This window comes from Aspergillus japonicus, assembly GCF_003184785.1.
Source record: "Aspergillus japonicus CBS 114.51 unplaced genomic scaffold BO86scaffold_123, whole genome shotgun sequence".
Taxonomy (NCBI): Eukaryota; Fungi; Ascomycota; class Eurotiomycetes; order Eurotiales; family Aspergillaceae; genus Aspergillus; species Aspergillus japonicus.
The window spans coordinates 1-23029 of NW_020291760.1; the positions used below are offsets into that span (position 1 = coordinate 1).

The 23029-nt window shown below is 51.4% G+C and overlaps 5 protein-coding genes and 1 non-coding gene across 6 annotated transcripts; 3 read left to right on the top strand and 3 right to left on the bottom strand.

The window, feature by feature from the left end:
* Positions 1-4452: 4452 nt before the first annotated feature.
* On the bottom strand, positions 4453-5508 carry BO86DRAFT_37048 (uncharacterized protein). Its single transcript, XM_025670279.1, has 2 exons — positions 5320-5508; positions 4453-5267 (listed from the first exon to the last, which is right to left on the bottom strand). Exon 2 carries the CDS (start codon positions 5136-5138, stop codon positions 4620-4622), a length of 519 nt encoding a protein of 172 aa, XP_025521910.1. The 5' UTR covers positions 5139-5267; positions 5320-5508; the 3' UTR covers positions 4453-4619.
* A 294-nt stretch (positions 5509-5802) lies between these two features.
* On the top strand, positions 5803-6289 carry BO86DRAFT_393766 (uncharacterized protein). The gene has a single exon (XM_025673088.1). The coding sequence runs from the start codon at positions 5819-5821 to the stop codon at positions 6185-6187; it is 369 nt and encodes a 122-aa protein (XP_025521911.1). The 5' UTR covers positions 5803-5818; the 3' UTR covers positions 6188-6289.
* A 3154-nt stretch (positions 6290-9443) lies between these two features.
* On the top strand, positions 9444-10665 carry BO86DRAFT_326733 (SGNH/GDSL hydrolase family protein; the record flags this gene model as incomplete). Its single annotated transcript, XM_025668579.1, has 4 exons — positions 9444-9553; positions 9609-9741; positions 9819-9958; positions 10023-10665. The coding sequence occupies 4 exons, from the start codon at positions 9444-9446 to the stop codon at positions 10663-10665; spliced, it is 1026 nt and encodes a 341-aa protein (XP_025521912.1).
* Positions 10666-11397: 732 nt separating this feature from the next.
* On the top strand, positions 11398-11469 carry BO86DRAFT_t321. Its single transcript has one exon. It is a non-coding gene; the product is annotated as a tRNA-Glu (tRNA).
* Positions 11470-12085: 616 nt separating this feature from the next.
* BO86DRAFT_350270 (DEAD-box ATP-dependent RNA helicase DBP2) lies at positions 12086-15099 on the bottom strand. The gene is made up of 6 exons (XM_025669381.1): positions 14836-15099; positions 14579-14772; positions 13554-14522; positions 13388-13495; positions 12762-12890; positions 12086-12705 (listed from the first exon to the last, which is right to left on the bottom strand). The coding sequence occupies exons 1-6, from the start codon at positions 14892-14894 to the stop codon at positions 12497-12499; spliced, it is 1668 nt and encodes a 555-aa protein (XP_025521913.1). The 5' UTR covers positions 14895-15099; the 3' UTR covers positions 12086-12496.
* Positions 15100-15475: 376 nt separating this feature from the next.
* On the bottom strand, positions 15476-23014 carry BO86DRAFT_460170 (DNA-directed DNA polymerase alpha catalytic subunit POL1). The gene is made up of 16 exons (XM_025677391.1): positions 22476-23014; positions 20632-22356; positions 20023-20580; positions 19229-19969; positions 18309-19171; positions 18085-18120; positions 18026-18036; positions 17738-17828; positions 17486-17667; positions 17286-17368; positions 16679-17223; positions 16461-16611; positions 16336-16401; positions 16121-16229; positions 15809-16024; positions 15476-15720 (listed from the first exon to the last, which is right to left on the bottom strand). Exons 1-16 carry the CDS (start codon positions 22857-22859, stop codon positions 15590-15592), a joined length of 5892 nt encoding a protein of 1963 aa, XP_025521914.1. The 5' UTR covers positions 22860-23014; the 3' UTR covers positions 15476-15589.
* Between the last annotated feature and the right edge of the window lie 15 nt (positions 23015-23029).

Below are 23029 nucleotides of genomic sequence, written 5' to 3' on the forward strand. Positions count from 1 at the left end.
GGGGGGCAGAGAGAAAGTAACTAAGTGGGAGGAGGGGTGTGGGAAATGGTTCGACTCGACCCGGAAAAGAGAAACCTGGGCAGAAGAAGCGGCCTAAAAGGCTTCGGAGAGGACGAAGCAAGAGGTTATTCGGCAGGAGGAAAACCGCCTGAGAGCAAAACACCTCGTGGGATCCGAGGGTATGGTGGAGCGCGTGGGCCCGTAATCTTTTTACGCTCTTTAGTAATGAAACGGAGTTGGAGGCAAAGGTTTTTCAGAAGGGGAAAGGGGTGGGATTGGGGGAATTAGCCTGGAGAGAACAGACGTTGGAACAAAAACAAATAAAATAAAATAAAAATAAGATTTAAAAAAAGAATAGGGAGAGAAACTTTGGAAAGGGAATCATAGTCGACGGGAGAGAGAGAGAGAAAGAAGAGAGAAAGGGAGAGAGAGAGTAAAGGTAATTACTCGTGGTAGCGGGTATGTAAGCGGAAAACCACTAGTAAGGGTACCGGTACTGGTATGGTAATATCGTCGTCACTCATACTGGAGGGGCCGCCCGGAGGATTAACTCTTATTTGTCCTTTGTCTTGCTCCAGGAGCGGAGTGCTGCCGCTTTGTGGTGACGGGTCCGTTGCCAGTAAAGTAGTCCGACCCACTCCTTTTCCTTTTCGTGGATTTTTATCAGGACCCCAAAAAGAGTCACTGGTGGTTAACCAGATTGCTTGTAATAATTTCTCTTTCAAATGGTTACTCTGTTGGATGGATATGGATGCTGTTCGTTCATTTCTTTTTCATTTTTGTCTTTTGTTTTACCCCTCTCTCACTCTCTTTTGTATGGTCTACCGACTCCTCTCTTTGGCCCCCCTCCCCCCTCCCCCCTTCCCCTCAATTGCTCATCGATGAGATACCGGAGGATGGTGGTGATGGTAGGTAGATAGATAGGATAGCTGATGGTCACTCCTCGTAACCCCGGCTAAGCTTTCCTTGTTCGAATGTGCCTTCTGCTTCTTTACCTTTCCCTGCTCTTTTGTCCCTAACTTACCACTCCTCTCTGTCTGTCAATTTTCCCGTCCTTTCTACTCTTAAGCGGCAGCGGCAGACTCCGCCGAAGTTTGTGGCGAAATCAAGGAACAGGAGAAGGCGACGACCATTTTTTTTTTTTTGGTTCTCATTTCTCATTTCTTTTTTTTTTCTTGTGGCATTCTTCTCTGGTCCGTGATCTCTTTCTTACCTTTCTCTGTTCTATCAAACCCCACCGATGAGTCTGTTGTGGCGTGGAGCGTTATCCAACAATACATAGAATGTAGATATGAGGTTCAAAATAAACTTATGGTACGTAGTCTAGTCGAGGATTAATGTTGATAGGGGTTTTAGAGCTTGGATAGTCTACCCGCGATTCGGGACGGACGGTGCGCGTGTCGAGTCCTGGCCGCAGGGAGGCTGTCGTGAACCTAGCGTGCTCTGCGCCCGTGGATACTCACCCAAGATCGTTGGTCAACGTCCGGGCTGCGTGGGTAGGTAATCTATTTAGTGGACAGGCGAAGATGGAGCTAGGAATGGCGTGCCCTAGGAACGGCTTGAACGGTCTAGGTAAAAGCCTCGACGACTAGGGGCAGAGTGGGTGTAGTAGCGCAGCCCGGCGGAGGAGGGGGGGCGAAGCGAGTACCGCGTGCAGGGTCCGTAGCAGAGAGGGAGAGGAGCGGCTCGACAATAATGTTACTGCTGTATCTAACGAGCTTCAGCTGGAGACAAGACAGGTCCAGGCCATGGTAGAGGGGCAAGGCGACAAGACTGAGTGGCACGAGGTAACTAATCATCACGCAGAGATATTATTCAAATGAATCAAATCATCAAGAAAAAAAAAACAGATTGCACTTGATCGTACGGAGTAGATAATGGTAGTGGTACTCTCAATGCTAACAATAGCACTTGATTGACAGTCCAGAAACGGTGCAAAGACGGCGGCGGGTGATGCCGGCGATGGCTCCTCGGATATAAGCAAACTTGGGTTAGAGACCAGATATGGAGGGGGAGAAACGGGGAGGAAAAGTGGAAATGATACTTGATCCGTTACCAACACCCAACCCCCATCATTATTTTTTTTATTATTATCCAGATGATGAATCCAAAGGTTGTGCCGGTCAGCTGTCGCGGACTTGCGGTACGGCCGACTTCAGGGGGTCTGGTCTCCTCCAACCGAAGTATGGCCGTAGCAGTGCCAATGGGAAGCACGTCGTTTTGGTGGACCCCCGTTTTCTGATAGTAACCACCTCCTATCGCTTGTCAATTGGACAACTCTCTGTCGCTCGCTCTCGCAGAGGCCATTGTTATCTTACTGTTCGTAGACCAACATCCACCGCGCTGAACTCATACATCGCTGCTTGTAGCAGGCATAAATAGGTAAAAATGGGAAGCGGAATTAAAAGGGGATTACATCCCAATATGATGATATGCCTTTGCCTCGGGTGCAGTGTAACCGGAACAGTCATCCATGAGTTATCTGCTTGCCCGCGCAAGTCAGGAACGCGTCAGTGGGGAACACGAGGCTACCAGCCCAACCGATGTTGGGAATAGTCTGCCCGTCGGACAAATTAGGCTCCTTACTAGCAGCCTACAATGGCACGGAGCGCACTAGTGGAATATCACGTATTCATCCTGCGCCAAACAAGCAAGATAGAGTCGGGCATGGATCAATCCAAGAGATTTGAGTCGATTTCGAGGATTTCAAGTTCTATGGGGAGTGGGAAAGGGAAATGTATGATCCAAGCGACCGGAAGGCAGCCGTGAGAGGGGGCAAGCCAGCAGGAAATTGGAATCGGTATTCGGTTTTCTTGACGGAGATTCGTACTTTTGTCTCTTTATCGCCTATTGGAATAATAGGGAGATCCTGTACCGGAGACGACGCACCCACGCCTTGGTATTCCGCTCGGTAGGTTTGCGCTGTGTGCTCGCAAGTCATCGGGACATGTCGACGCGCGAATAATGACAGTGCTGCTGCTCGTAGTCCAAACCATCTAATGGCTGTGCAGTTTGACGAATGATCAATGCTATAGCCCATGCGATCGCATCTTCAGTTCACATCTCAGCTTAGTGGAGTACTGTACAGTGCATACCCATTTTCCTTGAGTTGCTCCTTGGGACACTCTGTGTCAGCGGCAGACACCCTTACGGTAGGGAGGAGGCTGGGGAGGGGAACTAAGCTGGGAAACCCACACTCAGTGGACTCTGGAGTCTGGAGGGTGTATCCTGGGCTTGGCTGTACCCATCACCATGAACTTTATCGCGGATTTTATTGGACTAGACTTGAAAGATTTTCATGTCGGTGCAGCGAAAAGGAAGAGTGTGAGTGTGTGTGTGATAAGGTAGGGGACCAAATGGTTCAGCCCATCAGCAGATTAACGGGAGTACTCCGGAACAATCATCTCCCCAGCGAACGGTTCTTGACAATTAGGCCTATTGTTAGGGTGGTTCAATTGGTTGATATCCAGAAGCAGGTCGTTCACCTGTGCAGCATCAGAAGTCCAGGACACAGTGAGGGTGGGCTGAAAACCGATTATCTGATAGGAAGGAAGGCTAGGCGCAAGCTGAGAAGCAAAAGGGGACGCAGGAAATGCAAGGCTCCAGTCTCGGAAAGCCTCTCCTCCTTAAGCAAGAGGTGATTGGCATCTGGTCTGGGTCTTCTCATACATACCCCGCGCAAGCGGGACCTGCTAACTAATCGACTACCGGTGAAAGTGATAATCGCGGTTCATCGGGAAAAGGAGACTACGTTCCAAACTTGAAGGTGTTTGTTGTTGCTTTTGATAATCTGTTCTACGTGCTGCAGTGGCCCTTTCACCCTCGGCTCGCCTCTCATGGTCATCTACCAAGTCTTCTATCAATAAGAAACAACCAGACGCGCAGAACGGTAGAAGTAGAAGAGCAATTGAACAAAGTCGGTCATAAAACAATAAGAGTAGACCACAAGCCCCGTAGAAGGTCACAAGGCGACTAATTATCATACAATATGATTTTGTTTGAAGTGGATCACAAGTAAAAATAATAAGCTTGTAACTTATCGATTTCCAATGCTCCGTAAGCAATGTAAACCCTCCTCCATCCGGAACATCAGCCATACGAGCAGTCAATGGATGTCGCATTATATCCAAAAGTGAGTGACAAGCACAGCTCTAATCGATACCATGCTTATCCTAACGCCAAGAGGGCTATCGAAGCTGCGCGAGACTTAAGATCGGACGAAAGAACCTACCTTGTTCAATGCTCTAGCTTGCTGGGCTCCTGAGTACCGTAGGCGCTTCTTCGAATGTCCACACATTTCTCATGCTGAGGGCGGAATCAAGCCTCCTATCCCCGGATATTACTCCGTATACATGGAGTAACTCAATTACATCGTAATGATACCACATAGCTGGTAAGTACTGTACTTGCGCGGTAAGGCTTGCTATGTAAGGCCTTAGTAAGTATCTTACTGTTTCGGATGCTGGCCGACTACCTTAAACTCAAGCGATGACTGCCCGTCGATCGGGACCTTTCCTAAGAGTGACTAGCCACCATGATTAGTACTGATACCTGACCCACAGGCGCCCTTGGGGTAGCCCGCTGATAGCCAGGCCAACAATTGAACAAGCAACCCTTCCTCATCGGGGGTGAAGCTGTGACCATAGACTAGCGGTAGTGTTCCCGCCCCTACATCGATGAATGGGTTTGTGAGGCTTGGAGCAGAGTAATGTCGTCCAGCTCAACGTTTGGCTGCTTGGACACAATAAACTCAGAATTTCGCTTGAAAACCATCTTGACTGCCCTACTGTATAGGGCAATGGTCTCAACAATGCAACCAACATGAGCAACGTGTGAGTGTATCGCTCTCGTAATAAAATCTCTATAAAGTGTGACTCAAGGCCCACCCTGACAACACATTGGCGAGTGAGCTTCCAGTGGTTGAGGGCGGCTCTCAAATCATCAATCGTTATTGTTCTCCGACGGACATCCATATGCACATGAAAGGGGCAATCTGCCAGTTCTGGCCCATCGATGATGTAGAGTTGCAGTGCAGCATCTTTTCTTTTTTTTTCCCTCTCTCTCTCTCTCCTTTTACCCACTTCATTGATTGCTTCATTCGCCTCTGGCTTGTGATGGCTGTTGCTTGCGTGCTGCATAATTCACTTCCCTTATTCTGCATGGGATGCGCATACTGGTTGGTATGCCAATGATAAGCGAGGTTGGTCTTGTCTCGCTTTCGGTACATCCCTGACTCGCGGGCTCGATGGCTTAAGCTCCAGAGACTACTGTGCTCCGTGAGTAGGCACATAACCACGGGCAGACCTTCAAGCTACCTACCTGCCTCATCGCTCTAAGCCTTAAGCGTGATCTGAAGTGCTCCACGTGCGCAGACTCAGAGTCCTGTAGTTGGCCAGTGGTTGACAGCGGTGTCTCACCAGATCAAGCGGCGGCCGCCCTGACACTTCCGAGGCGCGATACTATCTGAAAACGGAAGGTGGATAGCACAGGCTGGAGCTAAAGATCCATTCGATGACATGAGCCCATGTACAGCACGTGACCATGCCTCTCTCCGCGGAGCAGAGCGCACCTGGCAGGGTCAAATTGATACCATTTCAGTATCAGTTAAACGGACAAAGAGAGCCAGTGACCTAGTGCTTTCTCTCCTCATCTCGTCTCTGCGTCCCTGTGCGTAGGTCCTCATATGAAGATCTGCTATCTGATGCACCGTTAATTAGTGGGTGTCGAGAACCATACTCCTGGACTGAAAGATGAAAATACTATTCCGTACCTATGCATATCAAAGATGAAGGTACTGTACACTCGTCAATAACTTATCATGCATCTCGGCCCAGGAGCGGTAGGTTGGGTTGGGGCATTGCTCGCCTGCCATCAGCTTCCCGTGCTTGCTCAGAACATGATGGAAGACAGGACAGCTACCACTTGCCGAGGACTTCTCTACCTTGGTGGACGGTCGATGACCCATGCGATACAATACCGACTGCATAACCAAGGGGGACACTCTAGGATGGAAATGGTTATCATTCAGGTTTCCACACGGCTCTGCGGCTCTGTCTCCGGGCCTAGATGTGGAGCGAAGAATGGAGCCATGGATAGGGTTGTTTTGGCGCAACTCGCTATGTTGATAAGTCTTGACGCCGGAGGGAGGTTCGGAAGACGATTCGGGAACCGCCGCCCCATCTCTTGAATTCAGAAGTCCCACCCAGAACAGTGGCAGGAAAGGCAGCTCAGACGTCCAATGAGAACATTATCGACTTCCTCTATGGTGAGTCCTTTCGACATCGATGCAGTCGGTAGCTACGCTAGGAGCAGCTTAAGATAGCATAGCTTCAAGATCGCTGCACAGAGACAGACCCAAACTCGGTTCCACACCCGCCGCTCTCATGCTGTCTCACTGACAGGTGAGGCACGGGGGGGGGAGAAACCGGCATGAGCTTGAGTGGGAGATCAAGTTAACAGCATATCGCGCGATCAGCAGCGCAATCAGACGATCCCACTTTGTTCCAACCTGCCGTGAGCATCTGGTTCTGGACTTATGGTAGAAACCAAAGTACAGTACGTACATACAGTACGTCCGTAGTGGTATAGTTACTGACTGGTTCCGGGTCCGGGCCGGTTCTCGGACTGCCAAGCAGATTGTTGTATTTGACCAGACCAACAGCAACAACAATTTTGAGTGGGCCACTACTCGGGCGATCAACAAGTCATGGATGATGGACTTGATGGGAGGCTTTGCATCAGAGTCAATAAGAATATGATTATTCTGCACAAAAAAAATAATAATAAGTAAAAAGGGTAAAAAAGTCTCATGCAGAATAAAAGCACCAATAGGATAAATCAAGACACTTTCCCCTAGGTAACATCACTTGAGCAAGCAGCAGCAGCAACAACAACAAACCATGAACAGACACAGACCACTGTTCCCGACTCGATTGTCGAGATTTCACTTGAGCCATTCAGTGACATGGTGAATGTCTCAAGGTCGATATACCTACTGTCTTCGGCCGGAGATCCCGCCAAGATTTAGCTATTGATTCTGAACGACTCGTGAGGATTTATTCTCCTTCTGTATGGGGAGTCGTTATCCCCTTTACCAAATTGGGTCCAATGCAGGCCCATCGTCAGCATGCCGTAATTCCTCGACGCTTTCTATCATCAGTACAGAGTATAATCTATTTATGCTGTCGGTTATATTACTTTTTGCCTCTCTACCTGCGTGCTTTGCCACTATGGCGAAAGGTAACATGTTCCATGCATATTCTACGCCTGCTCTAAAAGCAGGTCAGGCTGAGAAGCGTGTCGGTCGGTCGGTCGGTTGGCGAGGCATAGGCATGGGCATGAGCATGGGCATGGGCATGGGCATGATTGGGGGCTAGCTGACCAGCGTCGGTTCATGCCATCCATTATCTCTTATTACGTTAGTTCATAGGTGGGCCAGTCCTGTACTCCGTAGTGTCTAGGCTTTCCCTAAGCTTGAGCCTTGAAGCCCTCTGTTTCCCATATTATTATTGAGATTCTTTTGTCGATTTGACACTATCGGCGGATATCCCGACTTCCGCATATTGAACCATTTAGGACCGCCTAACAGTACTCCGTACCCGAACCATAAAGAAAGACAAAGTAAGTTAACACATACTCTTTTTTTTTTTTTTTTTTTTTCTCTTTTCCTTTCCTCCTCCCCGGTTCCCCTGACGTTTGTGACTTCGCCGTACCTCTAACCTGGTCGGGATAAGCGGGGTTTTGCCTAAAGCTGCATTTGCTTCCAGGCCGCTGATTCGCAGTGGATGGGGAAAATGATCCCACTAGTTGTAAGCCTAGCGGTATTTGACCGAGACCAAGGAGACTACCTAGTAAGGAGACCCAGTTTCCGGTACATGGTGACACTTACTGGTACTGTACTGTACATGAAGATACAAGTACCCGCAATAGCTTTGAGGTCCCGCTTACATGAACATACCTAACAAGTAACTAACAACTGTACTCCGTACTCCGTAGTTACCCAACCCAACTTGAAGAGGCACACCGAGGTACATTTCAATCTTCATCCCATCCCCCCAATTCCTCCCACCCATGTCGCGGAGGACCTTGGCTTGCAGAAACCTGCATTGCTCGGCTACTCGATGTACTCTTCAGTCTTGCCATGGATGGTAAATGGTGTGGGGAGTTCCTTCCTATATGATTTATGCTGCCTGGAGCATCCCTGAAGCGCGAATGACCACGTCCAAGCACAACAGCACCACCATCAGCACCACCATCAGCACCACCATCACAACTCAAGACAACAACAATCATCCATCAGCCCCAATTGAGTTGATATGGACCTCCTGACTCAGTCCGCTCAGCGCAGATGAGGTGGGATTGACTTGACCCACTTCTGGGAAAATCCGGAGGATTTGTCATTGTGGATTAATTACGCGATTATCTTACGGTAAGATAATGCCTCCCACCCTGGGTTCTCGCCCATCACTGCGATAACATGACCCTCCTTCCATTCGATCACGTTTTCCCTCTCATAATGGAAACTGTTCAGCCGGAGTCAACAGTCGTGGTGCGTTGGTTGGAAACAGAAGCATCTGTCTTGCTTCAACAACTGACCATACTTTCAAGCCGGTGAAACCACTAGATAGATCTCGGAAATGATACTCCACAATCCACATCCTCCCCCGGGACCTTCTAAGACAAGCACAACAGTACGGTAGGGGAGCGAACCGGACTAAAATCCTCGCAATCTCAAATCATGACTGATAGGCAGCACTTCCTCCCCTCCCCCCCCGCAGTTGAGCCTCTCTCCGACCCCGGACGGGCTTGGCCTCGCTCGCTCGCGGATCGGCAAATCTTGGTCCGGTTAGCATCTGGGGACAAGGCGCTCCTTCTCCTCCATCAACAACGCAGCTGGCGACTGCTGGATGTCGCCATTTTTGCCGACCTCGGTTAGCAGTTATCCGCTCGCCAAATAAGTGACTCTCTCCTGGCACTCCTGCTGCATCCGAAGTCGCCTCTGCTGACCTACGGAGCAACGCCAGTTTGCCGGGGGAAAGGTCTCCGTGGGGAAGCGAAGTCGCAGGTTCGTCTGACGGACTGACCCTACAAGGCCTGCGAACGTTTACCTGATGGCACGATGCTCCTCCTCTAGGCGGGGGGCAAATCAAGTCAAGCTTTGCGTATGAGATGCAGGTCGGCTTAGCCAGAGTCCACTGAATGCGCTACCTACAGAATTGACAAGTGGAAAATTAATGTCCGTCTAGCTGCAGCTGCATGGCTGCGATTTCTCCGCAGTCAGGATCTATATGCGGGGTCGAGTGCGGTCGCTATGACCCCAAAGCGCGAGTGCCTTCGCACGCAGTGTGTATAAGAAACCGTAGAGACGGCGGGGAACGGGGCCTGCTGGCGGTCCTACATACAGCTTTTAACATTGTGCAAGGACTTCCATTCGAGCCATAACTATGCTCGCTCTCTGGCAGTGCCTGGCCCTCGCGGTTATTCCTACAGTATCAGCATTCTCCTCCGGTTCGTCTCAGAACAGGGCGTTCGACTGGGACTCGACGAAATACCTGTCGGTGTTTCCCTGGGCAAATGCACCCTAACTCTGGCTGATACTTGAGCATCAGAATAGCGTTCGGTGATTCCTACACGTACGTGCAGGGAACTCACGGACACCAAAACTATAGCTTCATCGGGGATCTGCAGAACTTCGCATACGATGCTCGGACCCTGCTAACGGATAAGATCGTTCAGAACCAGGTTTGAAACCATGTTTCTCTGGTGATTTTCTCGCGGCTATGGCCAGTCACTGACCGAACGTGCTGGATGGAATGTAGACAGCAACGGCGGAAGGAGGGCCCAACTGGGTTGAATACCTCACTGGCTGCGGAGTGGAAGATGGAATCATCTCACCCTTTGACTGCGAGAGACAGCTCTGGGACTTTGCGTTCGCGGGGTCTGATATCTCCGTTGCATAGTATGTATTCCTTGTAGACGAAACATGGACTATCGGGGAGCTGACACCTCCATCACCCCAACAGCACCCCCCTCCACCACAACTACACGGTTTCTCTCGTCAACCAGGTGACCCAATTCACGACCTACGGCCAGCCGGTCCTCTCGCGGCACATCTCCGCGCCGCAGACCCTGGTCGCCATCTGGATCGGGATCAACGACATCGGCGACAGCTCCAAATACGCCGTCGACTTCCCGGCCTTTTACGACACCCTCATCACCACCCTCTTCGCCTCCGTCCAGGAGATCTACGCCCAGGGCTACCGCTCCTACCTGTTCGTCAACCTCCCGCCCCTCGACCGCACCCCGGGCAACCAGGCCCTGAGCCGGCCCTACCCGAACGCCACGCAGGTCGCCTGGTACAACGACGCGCTGGCCCGGCACGCCGCCGCCTTCCACCGCAACCACACGGACACGGCCGTGCACCTGTTCGACGCGCACCGGACGCTCAGCGAGATCATGGACCACCCCGCGGCGTACGGCATCGTCAACACCACCAACTTCTGCCCCGGGTACGACCAGCCCGATATCGCGTGGAACTACCGGGCGTACGGGTGTCCGACCCCGCTGGAGGAGTACTTCTGGTTCAACTCGGGGCATCTGACGAGCCATGTGCATCGGATCCTTGCGAATGTGTTGGAGGGGGAGCTGAGGGAGTGGTCGAAGTGAGGGTGGTCTGGGGGTGGGGGTCGAACTCATCGATGATCTAGTAGACATACTTCGGCTTGAAAAAATATGCTTTTCGTGCTTTATTCGAGACTGACGCAGGTAAGACTCCGTAGCGTGGTCTACCATATCAATCTCGGACCTATATGTAGTTAAGTTGTGTATATACATACCACTGGCGCCTGCTTATTGGTCCTCGGGTATGTCAGCCACTTGAGAAGTCGAGCATGCTACCACTTGAGTATACCTTCCTCCTGTACGTTGGATATACGGACCTGCTTACCGAATTTCGTAAGGTGGTCGATGGTACATCCTCCTCGCCAGTGCGGATCCATAGAACTATATAAACACACGGGGGACCCGTCAACCAAACATCTCAACCAGAGACCAACGACCAACAAACCACAACCCCCCCCCAAAAGCCGATACACACAACCAGCAAACACGGCCCATAAAGCCCACCACCCCATCAACCACGTAAATCCCACAGAAAACCCACAGCACCAAGACAAGACGAGCCCACCCCAAACCCACCAACAAACCACCAGTCCACCACCAGCAACCACGCAGCACCAAGCCCGACGTCACCATCAGATAAGCAAGCGTCCCGAACACCGCAAGATAAGCACCAACTCTTAGATCGCGACTGACCTCACGATGACCACCAGCGCTGTTATACCCCGGGCATGACGCAATGAATCATCAACGCAGACTGCAAGCCATATGCCAACAACGTCCGATATGGTGTAGTGGCTAACATCGCCGTCTCTCACACGGCAGCCGGGGGTTCGATTCCCCCTATCGGAGTGCAACAGCAGGGTCTTCTAGACCTTGAATTTCTTTTTTCATGGTTCATGCTAGGTATCACTAATGCAGGAATGCTTTTCTATGTATGCTTTTTTATCCGGTGCGGAAAGAAGGTAGGTACTGTATGTGGCGGTAGCATGAAAACTGCTGATTCATGGTAGGTAGCCAGCCACTCGACAATCAAAAGTCGAGATGGGGTGGGATAGTCAATGTTCTTTAAAAGGTATCTTACAAGCGAAGCTAATATCCTTAGTAGACAAGGCAAGCAAAACACCAAAATTACATCGCAACGGCCCCGTCACCCAGGTCAAATTACAATTGAATGACTGACTGGAGGGTGACAATCGGTGACGGATCACCCCCTACATTAGCTTCCAGTCCCGGTACCCGGGGCCAAGTATCACGGATGCACATGCCTGGTGGTTGGTTTGCAGCTGCAGTGCCCGCCGCTGCAACGGACCAGACCATCTAGTAGACTATTAGGTATAACGTCTCGTATTCCCTTGCAGGCACTAATGCCGGTGACCCAGTCGTGCCGCCGACTGGCGCAGAAGCTGCATGGCTGCCGCTGGATCCTATCACGATCCCTTTTGAAGATGAAGCCTATAAGACATGTGACTATCCTGACACAAATTGTGCCGTTTCGGTATTCATTTCAGATAGGTACATTTTCTCCAATTATCAGTATGCAAAGGAAAAAGCTACACACTATCTAAGAACCAGCTGCTGCATGTCAAGCCGGAAATACAGAACTTTTGTGAAAGAACACACATAAAACAGAGATTAACGCATACCCACAAACCGGGGTGTGACCGATGACCCCTGATCCCAAGGAACCAAGGCGTCTCCTATATGGTTAAAACACGCAACGTAAAGAGTCTATCGTGATATCGACGAACGCCGCCCGTACCGAATTACGAAAGGAAAAAAGCCGGATAATCATGCGCAGGCAAGGACGAAAGGGAAAGCAGGTCTACCAGTGTGAAAAGATACAAGCTCAGTGACTGAACTGGGCGTCGGGCACAGTTTACCAACGACGGTTGCCGCCGATGGGAGCAGCGTTGGACGCGGTGTAGTTGTTACCACCACCACGGCCACGGCCACGGCCACCCCAGCGACCGTGGCCACCGTGGTGACCGCCGCCGCCGCTGTAGCGAACCATCTCAGCAAGACGGGGATCGATCTGCTGCTTAGCCTCAGTAAGGATGGTGACCAAGTCACGAGCCTGCTTAGAGTCTGCAAGAAAGGAGTCAGCGCAAGTACATTCAAGGAGAGACGGACGGCAAACTTACTTTCAGTGGTAAAGAAAGTGACAGCGGTTCCCTTGTTTCCGGCACGACCAGTACGACCAATGCGGTGAACGTAGTCCTCGGAGTTGTTGGGGTAGTCATAGTTCAGCACATGGGTAATGTCGCGAACATCTTTAAGAAAACATGTAACGTTAGCAAACAGAGCATTAGTCAAGCGAGCAACGTGGCCGAGGAGGTGCCCATTCTCAGTCGTGTGAGACTTGATGCATCACTCTCTCTTCTCGGGACTTTCATCGAAGATCCGTTGTGGACGAGTCCAAGGGGTGGCAAAATCGCGGTCCTAGAGCAACCTTGGAATGCAGCGTTCAATAGGTCGGTAGAGAAAGAACCCCAACTCTCTACCAACCGAGATCACAAGTTGTAGACGGGTGAATCAGAACAGAGATACTAGTAACATCTGCTACACTGCACTGTGAGTCCAAGGTTCTCCTGGCTTGAGAACCATTTCAGGAGACCCGACATAGCCTGGACGAGTCATTTAAACACCAACTTAGGGTGGAAGAGAGTCGAGCACCGTGCCATTGTCACACAACCTCAATCGGGTGGTGCCTTGGAGGCGACAAAGGAAGGGGAGGGGAGGAGGGGGGGAGTTTGCAATATCATCATACCAATACCACGGGAAGCCACGTCGGTAGCCACCATGATTGGGCTCTTGCCCGTCTTGAATTCGTTCAAAACCCAATCTCTTTCTTGCTGTTGCTTGTCACCGTGAATGGCTGTGAAAACACATGTTAGCTCATGTTCTGGTAGGAAAAGGTGTTAAGGTAAACTTACAAAGGGCGGGCCATCCGTCCTGGCGGAGGAAGCGGGTGATCTCGTCAGCGATACGCTTGGTACCAGTGAAGATCAGACACTTGTTGCCGCGGTTCTCCATGATCTTCTCGAGGTGCTTGATCATGCGGTCACGCTTCTCGAACTCAGAGACAACCTCGACGATCTGAGTGATACGGTGGTTGGCAGAGAGATCCATGGAACCGATGTTGACCTGGATGTAGTCGTTGAGGAAGTCAGACGCAAGCTGACGAACCTCCTTGGGCCAAGTGGCGGACCACATGCAAGTCTGACGGTCGGGGCGAATCTGGGAGATAATCTTGCGGATCTGAGGCTCGAAACCCATGTCCAGCATGCGATCCGCCTCGTCCAGAACGAGATAAGTGACACGACGAAGGTTGGTGCGGCCAGCCTCGAGCATGTCAATCAGACGACCGGGAGTGGCAATGCAGACCTCGACACCGCGGCTGAGGTCGCGAATCTGAGGGCCCTTGGGCACACCACCGTAGACACAGGTGTTGCGAATACGGGAGGACTTGCCGAACTTGGAGATTTCGGCCTGAATCTGAACCGCCAACTCACGAGTGGGAGCAAGGATGAGGACAATGGGTCCATCGCCAGGGGCGAGCAGAGGCTGGGCGTTGATGTGAACGATAGCGGGCAGACAGTAGGTCAGGGTCTTTCCGGAACCAGTCTCAGCAATACCGACGACATCACGACCAGAGAGGGCCATAGGCCAACCCTGAGATTGAATGGCGGTGGGGCGGTCGAAGCCCTGGGCCTTGACCTCGCTCAAAACGTACTGAGGGAAGCCAGCCTCGTCGAAGGTCTCAACGGGGCGAGGGACGTTCTTGCCCTGGACAGCCATCTCCTTGCTCTTGCGGAACTCGTCGACTTCGCGCTGGGAGCGAGCAGCAACATCGGGGTGCTCCTTGTAGAAAGACTTCTCGAACTTGGGAAGGGAGTCCATGTCTAGTCAATTCATATTAGTGATTGCAAAGAGATGGAAGTGCAACCTGCGAACTTACCCCATTCTTGCTTCTTCAAGCCGGCGCCGAGGTTGGACATTCTGTCACCACCAGCAGCGCCTCCACGGCCACCACCGTAACCACCACCGCCATAGCCACCGCCGCCGTAGCCACCACCACCACCACCTCCGTAGCCGCCACCACCACCACTGTAGCCACCGCCGTTACCGTAGCCACCACCACCGCCGCGGGAGCTGCTGAGATGTTAACTATTGCTGACCTAGAAAACAACACAAGAGATCCTAATAATGACATACCGGTAAGAATCACGCTGGTAGCCGCCGCCACCGCCGCCGCTGCCGTTGTAGGAGGACATGCTGAGGTTTTTGTTGTGTGAAGTTGCAAGTTTTTAGGATTGGAAGGCAAAAAGTAAGCCGAACAGGAAAACGGTGGGAAAGAGAGAAACGACTGAGGATAAGATCAGACGAAGCGACACACCCTCTAGGAGACGAGAGGATATGACAAAAGAAGGTGATGAGGAGTAAGAGACAGATGGGAGGGAAAGAGAGATGAAAAAGAGATGTGTTATAGGATGGGAGGAAAGAAGAATGAGGATGAAAGGAGGGAAGGAGGAAGAAAAAGAAGAAAAGGAAGGCGACGGGGGGGGGGAAAAGGCGGGATCTTTGAATGGAAGAAAAAAAAGAGGAAGACTGGAGGCAAAACACCGCCTGATTGGGGATAGCGTAGAGGCAACACCGCCTTTTTTTCCTGGTACTCTGACTAATTGGTCCATTGAGGCTGGGTACTTTTAGTGACTTGTAAGTCCATTCATTTTCAATGGGTGAAACAGCCTCTTTGTTTGTATCTCCTTGTACACTTTTATCTGTACACAATGAACATGCTCATAAATAGTATCTCGGCAGTTGATAAATCGACTCGAGTTTTGTGCTTAGTAGTCTAGTTCTCATCCGATGTACTCTACTCATACACAATCTTGAATCGCTCCTTTTTCAAAGCGACATTCACAATAGTCCGTCATATTGAAACAGAAAGAGTGAATAGTCCCACCAGCTAACAAGATTCGCCACCACCCAGACCCATGTCCCAGAATCTGATCTCCAACTCCGTTGCCCGCACGAAAATCTTAATCAGTTCCTCCATCCGACTGGGCGAGACCTCTCGCATATGCTTTTCAAGCAATTCTAGAATTCGTCATGTTAGCGGGTCCCCATCGCCCCAATCTTTCGCCTCCTGCAGGGAAGGGAGATCCCCAAGGTCGTGCTTGCTTACCAGACCCCAGACGCACTGCCTCGGTGTAGTCGTCGGCGACATAGTTCTCAACCCACTTCCAGTACCGGTTACCCTCCCGCACCGAATCTTGGTCCGTGTAGAGTCGTCGTGCGATAGCTCCGTAGCCGATCAAGCAAGGCGCAAGGGCCATCTGTAGGGCGAGCCAATCTCCCGACTGGCCAACGTCGAGAATATACCGACTATACGCCGTGCACGCTACTTGTACGTAACGACAGAGTCCCCGTTAGCGATTCTGCACCAAGTAACGTATGATAATGGCCGTCAGCGACGGGATGAGAATGGGTCACGCACCAATGGTTTCCGGAGTCTTCTCCATTTCCTCTTTGGTCAGTCCAAAGGAGGCACAATAATCTAGGTGTAACGCTGTTTCGCGTTGGATATGTAGGACAATTTGCGCAGACTGTTCGCGTGAAATGGTCAGTATCTTGGCTTGTCGACCACCGGGTGACACCTCCTCCACCCTCCACCCAAGTAGGATCGGAGCGCGCTTGTGCTTAAAAACATACCGCGGCAATCGACTCCATGCTCCCCGCCTTGTATGCAGCCAAAGCGTTGCTCCGTGCGAACTGAATCTAGTTCAATTCGTCAGCACTGGATCTCGTCAAGTGAGAGAAAACTCGACATGTCATACCAGATAAAGATAATCCTGGACGAGATATGACTTGAATCTCTCCAAAGGGAGTGTGCCATCGCCCAACTGCCGGACAAACTCATGCTCTGTGAACTTCTTCCAAGCTTCCTGAACGTCAGGGCGATCCAGCGCATACTCTATGAACCGACCGCTAGATGACTCGTCAGCACCACATGCTCAACGCCTTCCCTCAGAGTGAAAAAGGCCAAGTGACTCACGGTGCAAACGGCAGGCTATACAACGAATGGAAGTGATTGATCGGCCCACTTCCCTTGCCGATATCGAAGCTGGTCTTGATACCGGCCTCAACGAACCGAACAGCGCTCTGGACGGCGCGCTTCATGCCTTTACCGAGGGCGAGATTGGCCGCAATAGCCGAGGCCAGCGAACAGCCCGTGCCATGCGTGTTTTTTGAAATGAGGAAGTCCGTCTCGAACAAGGTGACTTCCTCGCCGTCATACAGTACATCAACGACGATGCACGCATCTTCCTGATTTTGCGCGGTCTTGTGATCTTTCGTGAGGGGCAGATGGCCGCCCTTGAGCAAAACTCCCTTTGAGCCCAAGGTACAGATCTGCTTGGCCAGCTGTACCATTCCAGGGAGGTCAGTAGGCTCGGAAACATCAACTCCGGAGTCCTTAAGAAGTAGCAGAGCTTCTGGGATGTTCGGAGTGAGGATGGTAGTCAGAGGTAGCAATTTCGACCGCAGAACTTGTACAGCGGCTCCCGGGAGCAGTTGCGATCCACTTGTTGACACCATGACCTGTAGTCCCAGTATCAGAACGGCGAACATATGCTGCATACTGGGGGAATGGACATAGCTACCGGATCCAGCACCACCGCAGGAATCTGATGCGTGACCAGAGCCTCGGCAATAACATTGATTGTCTCCGCGGAGGAGAGCATTCCTTTCGCCAGTCAGCGTACGCACGCATATGATACCACCAGCAAGGTTTCTGATGGAGTCAAGCAGAAAAGCCACTGAGCCAGAAAAGTCAATGGCGAGGAGGTGAGGAACCACGAACCCAGTTTAACTACATCCGCACCGACATCTTCAAGGCCAGCATTGATCTGTTTCTTAACAAATTCAGGCGGAATGATGAAGATGTCTTGCACTCCCAGGGTGTTTTGCGCCGTGAGACCGGTGGTTGCGGTCAGTGCATAGACGCCGTGAGCAGCCAGAACTCTCTGGTCCGCTTCTAGACCCCTGATGTCAAAGGAATTGATTGCATTAGTTGACCAGGCCTTTGGAGAGAACCGTGCACAATTTGACGTACGCGCCACCCGAGCTGTCCGACCCCGCAATGACCAGAACTTTCTTAACCGACATGATAACTGTCGAGTAGCCCAGATTGGAATCGAGTTGCCCTGAATGATTGAGAGAACTGGTGGGGATGCAGATGTTTACACACCGAGCGTGTCAACCCGGCAATGGATGGCGGGAGTCACTGATCGGGGACCGGAGGAGTGCGGGGCCCGGCTTTTGGTGATAAGATAAAAAAAAAAAAGAAAAGAAAAACAGCTTCGGTCTCTTGACTATGCCTTTACTACGGAGTACTACTTACTACATGATACCCTACAACAAAAAATCCATAGATGCAAAATTGAATCCATGCCTATTCACCTTATCATGCTGTCGTTCCAAATCTGGTAATACCCGCTATCCACATAATAAAACAGAAAAGTTGTCGATATGTACAAATGGAAATAGATCTATTAGAAACCAATCATGGCAGCATGAAGCGGAACAGACTATCCATCTCGACCCATTGTCGTCCGCATTTCTTTAGATATGCGTCCACGACCCCCTTGACAGTTCCAAACCGGGTACGGTTGAACTCAACTAACGCTGCCACACTGTCCTTCTTCTCCGCATTCCCATCCTTCTCAGCCGCGGTTCGAGCCTTGTCGACATCCCAAAGTCCAGCAAAGTAGAGTAGCTGGTTGTACATCTGCTTTTCCGTGTACTCGTAAGTCATGCGACCAAGACAACCTTCAGCGTGGCCTTTGGGACCTAGGCAGCGGTGCCCGTACACACTGATCTGACGCGTCCGGTTGCCGCAGGCCGTATCGTCGCAGACAAGCCAGCCCTCATAGTATTTGGAAGTCTGGGCCCGGATCTGGGTTTCCAGCTGCGCAACGATGGTCAAAACCGAGAAAGGTTTCTGACAGGCTTGGTTGGGGCAAATAACGCCATTCGCTGTGCACATATGAACAGACCCGAGCAACCCTTCGAACACCGATTTCTCCTTGCATGACCGACAGGTGAGGGTGAGTCGAGCTGCACTTTCGAAACGGACCGAATCGGGAATTTGCGATTCCAGCGGGAAGATGTCAGCGTTCTGCTGGTTGCTTCCACTAGAGGTGTTGATCTGATATTTGCGCACATCCAGGCCCAAACACTCCGCCAACCGAACAGCATCAGTACCGGGAATAGGAGCACATAGACGTTCAATAGGCGGGAAGATCTGCTTGAGCAAATAGAACTCGATGTCGGGCTTGAGTTCCGAGTCGGGCTTCATCACGTCCTGCAGTGTATACGAACGTTTGGCCGGCGGGAGGGATGCAGTTTCCGAATCCCCACTGGTCACGATGTAGGAGATAACGTCATTGGGACGAACCGTCTTTCCCCGAGCTAGCTCGCGCAGGGCGACCTGTACTGGAGGCATTGTCTCCTTGTTGGGGTATTCCTCGGGTCGCTTGGAGAGTTTCTGGGAGAAATGTTAGCATTCTTTGGTCTTTACTGTCCTCAAACCGATAGTCCATACCGTATAAATCACGTATTTCTGCACAGGGACAGTGAACTCTCGCATCTTGCCTGCAAGTTCGCGCAGGTAGTCATGGATACGGTTGAGAACAAGCTCTTGGTCCTCGCCAGAGAGAACCTCATTCAACAGTTTCTGAGAAACTTCCTTCGACAGTGAGCAGTACTCACGTCTCTTCATGTCGAGACCCTTGACCTCCAGCTTGTCAACGTACTTGCCGTCTACTTCTGTGATGTTAACAGCAGCGTACTTCTTCTTGGCATGCAAGAGGAGACGCCGGAAGATGTTATCGATATCGATCTCCAATAGCCGGTATCGCTCATTGACGGACTTCTTGAATTCCTCACCGACCTTGATCGCATCACTGATAGTGTCCATGTTCGTGTTGATCATGACGGAGTCAGTATCACCATAGATAACACGGAGTTGTTTCGACTCCGCCAGCTCCTTGGTGCTTCTGAGAATCTCACGCCCCTTGAAGGTAGTAAGCATGGCCAAGGGACGAGCATAAAAGCGACTCTGCGTGTAACCCAAGCATCCGTACATGGAGTTGGCCGTCAGCTTGAAGGCCAATTGTTTCGTGTCCCAGAGAGCTAGCTGCTCAGGCGTCGCGCGCTTGTCTTTCATCAACTTCTTCACCTCACGTCGACGACCGACCAAGGTTGCGATCAGGCGAGGCAGAATACCCTGCTCTTGCTCTGACGACGGGACCTCGGGTACTTTCTCCTCTTTGTCATTCTCGGCCTTGATATAGTTGTCAGTAGGTGTTCAGTGTTTGGTCGAGTTCATACACTCACAGTCGCCGTCCGTTCCACGGTTGTGAAGCAGATATTATACTCCTGAATAATACTCGGGTACAGACTGTTGAAGTCCATGACTAGGACAAAGCGATCATAAAGGCCCTTCTCGGGCTCGAAAACGAGACCACCCTTGTATTTGTCCTTCTTTTTCTTGTCCGCCGAGTCGTCCTCGTCACCTTCCTGGAGTTTCTCTTCAGCTTTCAACAGCTTGGAAGAGTACTTATCAGGACAGATGTATTTGTTCCGGTGGAATTCGTGGAGGAGAATGTACTCGTTCCGCTCAGCGCGCGTACCGCTGAGCGTCCTTGCCCAGGAGTTACCAGCAATATTGGTGAGCACTTTGGTTAGAGGCAACATCTGCAGTTTTAAGACAAGAGCGGCGATGAAATAGGTGTCTGCATCACAATGGTTCACAAAGTTCATGAGACCGTCCTTCGTGGTAGCCCAAGATTTCAAGGCTGCTTCGGTGTCTAGTTCTTGTCTCGTGTTGCCCTGTCCCAAGTAGAGCTCACACATTTCTGTCAGGCTCCAAGATTGACATTTCATCATCAGAGACTTTCAAATGTCAGCACATGTCCTTTTGTGACCGATGCCACTGAAACTTACCTTGCCCATGTCATTAGCCACATCACACATCAGTCGTCCCGCGATCAGATGCCTTTCAGCGAAGAAACCCCCACCCCTGTTGAAGTTCTTAGGCCAGTCTCCACGCTTCAGTCGTCCGAGGCGATGCCATCCTGGCGTCTTCTTTTCCTTGAGTCGGTTGAGAAGAACGCTGAGATCAACCTCCTGGAGCTGGTGCCCCATAAGAACATCAGGATCCATCTTTTCGAACAGTGCCAGGAATTTACTGAGCAGAAATTGCTCGCTCCTTTCCAGCATGAAAGTACCTCGTTGCTTCCGGGTTTCGGTCTCGAAGTGCATGGGATAAGAGGTGCCTACCGGCCGCATAACTGTGAAAGTCTTGCAAGGCAGCTTCTCCGGGGGAGTAGTGTCCGTGAGAGAGACATTCTCGTAGACTCTGGCACTGGCCACCAGGATTTCTTGCTTGTTCTCCTTGATGTTGAGTTGCGTGCGGAATGAAAGGCTCATTAATGTGAGGGGCGGTGCGTCCAGATTCTCGGTATCGGGCACCGGAGAGATGAGCGCAGGCTTCGATACCTGGCATTCAAACTTACACCAGGAGGCATTGTTGACAGCTGAGAAGTCCGCTTCTTCAATTTTGAGCCAACATGGACCCATGATGTTTTTCCAGAGCACAAATTGTTCGAACAATGCCGTGTTAGTACCGAAGACGTGGGAGAATGTCTCCCCCTTGACGTCCATGGGCAATGCAGGCTTATCATAAGGGTAGAGAAGCTTCAGATAGTCCGTTTCTTTCGGAATGCCGGGCACCTCAAACGCATACTTGCGCGTGCACGGCTTGATCTTGTGCATTCCCACTCTCAACCTCGACATCATATCGTCTACTTCGCGATAGACATCTTCCATATCCACCTCTTCATCGGTCTCGCGCCCATGCTTGTGACGGTTCTCTCTGGGAAGAAAGTATAGTTTCCGAAGGATATTGTCGACTTTGACGAAAGCACTGGCATAGGAGCCCGTCTGTTTATTCTTCACCTTTCCAAACAAGCACAGACTCCCGTTGACCTCAGTGAAATCCAACCAGAACATACGTAAGCTGCCATCCTCCTCAACAACGTCTTGTGGACGTAACTTTCCGAAGGTTCGCATCTCAGAGTGGGCGGGGCTGCTGAGGACGTTCAGCTTGCTTCGGACGTCGTTCCAAGATGCATCAACGTCAGGTAGAGCCTTAGCAGGAGAAGAGCTGGCGATCGAAGGATAAGACTCCTTCTTAAGCTTAGGCACTGGTCGGCTCCCAGCCATGTTGATACTTGCTGCCTTGGCTTCGTTCTGTCCGGTAGCTTGCGTGACCTCCATCAGGTCGGTGTCATCCTCGTCCGACTCTTCTACCTTGACCGACACAGCCGTCTTCCTCTCGATGGCCTTGCTGATAGGCGATGAGGGCATCGGGTCACTCATGGGAACGTCCTCATCATCCATGTTGGGAAGCGGGCCATCATCAAAGTCGTCGTCCATGTTGATGTCCGACTGATCCTTTACCGGGGAGACCGGATCACTGTTCTCATCCTTCTTGATATGCGCATCCTTTCGCGTTCTGTCTGAGAGTGGCGGGGACAGGATCCGGACTTTGCGTCGAGTCTCGGACTTGACGATATTTCGGGTCGGTAGGCGTTGCGGAACGACGTTGGTATCGACCTCTCCAAGGAGGTCAGCCATGAAGGCATCATCCTCTGCGGTAGCCACTGGCTAAAGTGGAAAAAAGGCCCAATAAGTTAGAACAAAGCCCAATTTCTAGACCCTCTTCCTCCAAGATCCAAGCCTTCACACAACCTTAACCCGAGGGACAAAAAAAAAAAAAAACTCACCTTGGGCTTCGGGGCGGACGGCGCAGCCCCGCTGTTGAAGTATTTCGAGATCCCGTTGTTGATTTTCTCCTTTCTCTGCTTCTCTTCTTCACGTTTCCGCTTGGCAGCCTTGCTCCGGGCAGGAAGTTCATCGTCCTCGCTCTCACTGTCGTAGTCGGCGCCGCGCTCGTTCCACACTTCGCGACCGTCGTCCGCATATCCTTCGCCGTTGTCGTCGACCACGAAATCGTCCTGGTCGAGCCGATTGCGGATGATCTTCTTGTAGCCTTCGTCATCGACCTCTTCGTAGACATCCCCCTGTTCCTCCACCTCATACGTGGAAAGGCGTTTCTTGCCCGCGGCGCGGAGAGCGCGCAGCTCTGCTAACTTGGCACGGGCAGACATGGCGACCCGACTGTCCTTGGTGCTTCTTATGAAGAGCTAGAGTCCATGAAAAGCCGGTCACTTGGTGAAATCAATTTCGAGCAAGCCTCCGAACAACAATGGGGTCAGAAAGTGGGTTCTGAGGAAGGGGGGGGGCTGAGAGTTGCCGGCTGCTGTTGCTCCGACAGGAA